The following is a 5,292-nucleotide window of genomic DNA, read 5'->3' as shown; positions in this document are numbered from 1 at the left end:
TATGATTGTTTGTTTTCTTTGCATGTGGATTGAGATCGGTAGGGATTTATGAAATTGGATATAAAATAAAAGAGGTTTGGTGGTTTAGATATTTTCACCAAGCAATCAGACATAGTACCACACTACAGACTTGAATTGCCACAGTTTGTTAAGATCTTTTATACTCCAGAGAGTTGCCAGATGTTGATTTTCTGTGAGCACATGACATTAACATAATTTTACTATAAAGTTTCATAAGAATTATTTCATTAGGTGCAACTGCTGACAGAGTGATATGCATTACCCCCTGTATGCATAGGGGGGTAATAGAAAAGGCCACTGTTTCTTTATTTATTATTATTTCCCTACCAACCTTCATCACAATCTAGGGCAGCATTGTCCAATCAATTTTTCTCTCAATATTTTAACCCCTTGGTGACGGGTTTAGAAAACTGACAAAAAAAACTCTATGGTCTGGCGAACCACGGCAAAGCGCCGATTTTGAGCGCGAGATTTCGGTACATCAAGCTGAATCACTGCCTCGGAGCGCTTTAGAGCGCCGCCGTGACGTACAGCTGCACGCCACATTTCGAGCGGTTTGTTTTCAAGCCTATAGGCCTGACCCGTCGGGAAGGGGTTAAGAAAAAAGACTAAAAATTACGGTGACCGTCTTCTCAAAATGGTTGAGGATATTGGAAACAAGATAATTTGAAATGGATATCTTCACTTTCTCAATTTTTAGGTTCAAAAGGCTAAATGGATGGGGAACTAACTAGTTATATGTGCCGTGGTTGGAAATTTGTGTTAATATAGCTAAAAGCCAAACTTTCTCATTGACGAGATGATAATTTCCACTTTCTTTTCCCACAGATCCCTGTATTCCAGCGAGGTGGAACTATTATTCCTCGCAAGGACAGAGTTCGTCGTGCTTCTACCCTCATGCGTGAAGATCCCTACACGCTTGTCATAGCCTTGGATTCTGATGGGAAGGCACAAGGCACACTATACATAGATGATGAACACACTTTTGATTACAGACAGGCAAGTTCCTCCTCTTTTTTGTTTTTATGCAGAGTTTGCCCATTTTGTTTCGTCTGTTGCATCTTCATTTGTTTTATACATTTTTGTATGTAAGAAGCAGCCAAGACTTGTTTCAGAATTTCTTAAATGAATACAAAGGGTAAATGATAAATAGATAGAGGAATGAATGCAGAGACACAAGAAGACTTTGAAAGAATTACAGGCTTGTGACACATGAATTATGTGTATCAGTGGACACATTATTAATTTTTTATTTTATTGCAGGGCAAATTCTTGTATTTGGCTTTCTCATATGAAGATGGTGTTTTGACCTCAAAGAAGATTGATCCAAATGGAAGCTATGATACTGCATCCTGGCTAGAACGGGTTATCGTCATAGGACTCCACAAGCAAGCTACAAAAGTATCAGTCAACAGTGCCAGTGAGTATATTATTTATTTGTATATTTGTGTAATAGGGAAACATTAATGATCTAATTGTTTGATGTTACATTTGTTGATCTGATTTATGGTAATTATAATTTACAGGCATTGCTTCACAGTTGGTGATTAATTAACCTGTTGGATCTGGGTGACATGACCATCACGTCATGAAAAAATCTGGGTTGGGGGCGGGTGACTTGAACGTGCTGTCATGGGAAAATCTGGCTGTAGGCTGAGTGACGCAAACCTGCCGTTGTGAGCGTTGCAACTGAAGGCTGCAGTGATGGAAAAGACTCGCCACCAGTGCACTAATTTATTGGGAGGTTTATTTTACTTGTTTGGGGATTTTGCATTATTCCCATCGATGTGTGAGTGTGGAATGAAATGTCAGTGAGTGGAAGAGTGCCAGTTCCATGGAGGACGCCATTTCCATGCTCAGCATCATATTCCTGGCACCGTAAGCAGTGATGCAGGTTGTATTACAAAAACTTTAATATTACGTAAAAATGACAAATAAGTGTTACATAGTTTAATTTTTCTTGCACTTATAGACTACCTAGACAGAGATGCTTAGTCTGTGCAAAAAAAAAGAAAAAAAAAAATTACCATCTGGATAATGCAAATCAAATGGCAAATATGGACACTGGAAAATGGCCAAAAAGCTAAAACTAAAGCTAAAAGCTTATGTGTAAAAAGAGTAAATAATCTTGCAAGTGGGAGGCATAGAGTTTTGTCACCATGCACATGTGTTCATATGCACCCGGCCTACAAGTAACCACCCGGCAGAGCGGCCGCTCACGTAAGCCTAATGCCCAAATTTTTGGTGATTTGATTGCTGTGACGCAACCTGATCCAATGGGTTAAATTTGGTGCCTTTTCATGTAATATCATTGTTCATAATCTCTTTTATTTCATACAGCAGTGGGCACCCGGGACTTGGAAAGCACATTTGAAAGTGGAAGCGCCACGCAGGGAAGCCAGCTAACCATACGCAAGCCAGGAGTCAGTATGCAAGAGGAGTTTACTATTACTATCCGTTAATTCAATTACTTGTATGGCTGGCTGTCATTACAGCTGAGATACATAGCTTAATAAGTTTAATTAAATATTTTATAAACTTCATGCAGGTTGATGTTACAGATGTGAACTGTGTAACAAAAGAAGGAAGAAAATTTAGGATAGATTGCAGATGGTATTTGTTCTACAGTACAAGTTCTTAATTTTTTTTTATTCTTTTTTTTAATTTGATTGTCCCTTTTCCTTTTGGCTCTGGTATTGGTTGGTGAATTTTCACAGTTTTATAGGAAGAAGTTCAGGTTCCTACTGGAATGAGTAATTTTTCTTATTGATATTCAATTTTTTTTTTCTTACTTTTTTCTATATAATTTAAGGTATATTAGATATTTTTGTAATAGTTGATAAATACATGTGGTGTAATATGGTACTCAGATATGTTGTCAGTCCTTGTGAACTTTGTATGTCATGACACAATGCATGAAAGAAGCTTGCACACTTGAAAGTGGGGGAAAAGATAGTAAGCATTTGCCTAGACAACTAAGGGCAAAACAGTCCATTCTAATGCACTGAGAATAACCCATAGAAAGACAATGAATATAAAAAGTTACAAACTTGAGTCCAAAAATTTATTGATGCCGATTTATGGTTTTGAAAACTTGGATATAGTCAAAGAATATAGTCAAAATATATTTGGAGGGGGAGAAAATTATACCAGGGGTTTCAGTTGGGTAACTGGTCAGTACTCATTGTATTTTTTTTTTTTTCTCTCCAAATGATGCCGGTAGTGATAGCCAGTTACTTGTTATGTATAATAGGTTTTTAGGAAAGTTCATTTTTACTCTGGTGATATTATTAGCACAGCTGGTTAATCCAGTTACCTTTATTTTTGTGCATATTAGATTTGGTTGGAGGTAATCATGAACATTTTTAAAAAACACTTTCTACTAAGATAGTGCATTGAGACTGGTATCCTGGAAAATTACCAAGGGTCTCTAAGTCATCGATCATGATTATTATTGATGAATACATGCCACAGTGAACCAAAATTTAACCTTTACAATCAGGGTTTCAGTTAGAAATGTTAGCAATAGCATTTTCCAGACTATATTTTGATCAGAGTGACCAGAAGGTACACCTCTGTCTTATATCTTTGTGTGAATCTGTAAGATGTGCAAACTATTTATTATTTATGTATTTCCACCCTCTTCTAAAGAGTGCAGTATAAGGGCAGATGGCAATATTTGAATAGATACAGCTTGAGGATATGTACTGTAAGATCTGATATTAAGTGGAAGTGACTAAATTAATGTTAACCATTCTAATTTACAGCAAATGATAGCAGACCATAAATCCATTAGTTTTATATCATTTGTAACAATAAATCTTACCTCCAGTGCTTGAGGGTAGTTATATCCATTGTACAAAATAGATAAGTTTAAAGTTGGAAGCACTTACTGTGATAGCTGTAATTTATTTATCAACCGTGGATTAAATATCATCGAGGGCTATGAGCAAGTGATGGGCTATGTACATCGGAGCCTTTTAGAAGTAGTGTCAGTATGTATTTATTTCCAATCATGAAGAGTGAATTGTAAGTTGGAACACATGGAAGTGTATGTTGTCATGTCAGCCATAAGAATTATGCAATTGGCAATTATTTTTCACAATGGTTTTTATATCTGCAAGTTTTCTTAGAAGAACACGTACACCACAAATGATTTACTGGAGGTTTATTAAATAGTTATGATACATTTTAATATGATCATACATGTTCTGTACCCTGTTTGGCCACATGTCCCACATTCCAAATGTGTGTGTGAGTGCACAATGTATAAATAAAGAAAATTTTGTTATCAGCTGTTTTCTTGATGGACCTTTAGTGATTGACACCCTTAATCCCTTGTGCATTGTTGCCGTTGGGGAGGGGGGGGGGGGGCTTAGGAGGCAGAGACTGAGGCCTAATGTGAGGATCAACACTGCCTCGGACCTCAGCCCTAGCCTCAACAAATTTTGCGGGGTCTTTTCTTCTTTCTCTTTCCTTTTCCTTCTTTTCTCAGTCCCCTTCTGTCCACATATCTAAATCGTTAACTCCTATTTATTCCTTTCACAACAATACTTTACCATAATGCTGTGTGACCTTTGATGTCTGGTACATTTGTTTGTTTTGACCATTGACCATTCTGGAAGTCCACAAACATCGCCCTTGTGAACAAAAAAAAACTTCCCTGTCACTATATTTTGTATACGCTGCTAATGACGTAAATGTTGGCACAGTAGAACATTTTCAAGTAAAAAACACTCCCATCACCCCTTCCTGACACTCAGAGATGCCTCCCCACTCACGAGGATGGGCAGCTAGGGTCAAGGCTTCCCCCCCGGCCCATGGTGAGGGGCCCCTTCGCAGTAACAGCAATGATGCCAGTGCAAACCGTCTAAATTAGTTTGAAAAAAGCAATCTATCAATTCGGCAGTGTAATAGTGCTGAGCACATCTGTATTTCGTTGCTACAAGAAAGTCATGGGCAATATCGGCCATCTGTGATCAAATCAGAAAATATTACAGGCCGGCTGAAATCAAACAAGCTCATAACATTGTAATCGGTTTGTCCGATTCCAGAAAACCCAGGAACACATCACGGAACACCAAACGGATGACAAACATCGTGCACACGATGATTGATCAGTGTGTCGGTAATCAAAACCATGTTCGCAACAACTGCAACAGATTGTCACCACCTAAGAAATCGGGTTTTTCTACTCCTTTTGTTATTTTTTCCCAAAAAAGTACAGACCAAGAAACAGAGCTGTAATGGGCCCTCCTTCACTAATCAAAA

At 37.8% G+C, this 5,292-nt stretch overlaps 1 protein-coding gene across 2 annotated transcripts in view; it reads left to right on the top strand.

The window, feature by feature from the left end:
• The window catches only part of LOC125044692 (neutral alpha-glucosidase AB-like), a 17,543-nt gene extending 13,231 nt beyond the window's left edge, over positions 1-4,312 (top strand). Inside the window, exons 15-17 of one of the 2 annotated variants that reach the window (XM_047641518.1) lie at positions 850-1,020; positions 1,285-1,441; positions 2,365-4,312. In XM_047641518.1, the coding sequence (XP_047497474.1) occupies positions 850-1,020; positions 1,285-1,441; positions 2,365-2,483 (447 nt within the window). In that variant the 3' untranslated portion in view covers positions 2,484-4,312. Of the gene's footprint in view, positions 1-849; positions 1,021-1,284; positions 1,442-2,361 lie in introns of both variants that reach the window. The other variant, XM_047641517.1, reaches the window with a different exon arrangement.
• Positions 4,313-5,292: the final 980 nt, after the last annotated feature.

Source organism: Penaeus chinensis, chromosome 36 (assembly GCF_019202785.1).
Source record: "Penaeus chinensis breed Huanghai No. 1 chromosome 36, ASM1920278v2, whole genome shotgun sequence".
Lineage (NCBI taxonomy): Eukaryota > Metazoa > Arthropoda > Malacostraca > Decapoda > Penaeidae > Penaeus > Penaeus chinensis.
Note: the sequence above shows the minus strand (reverse complement) of the source record. Positions and strands in the feature narration are given on the sequence as shown.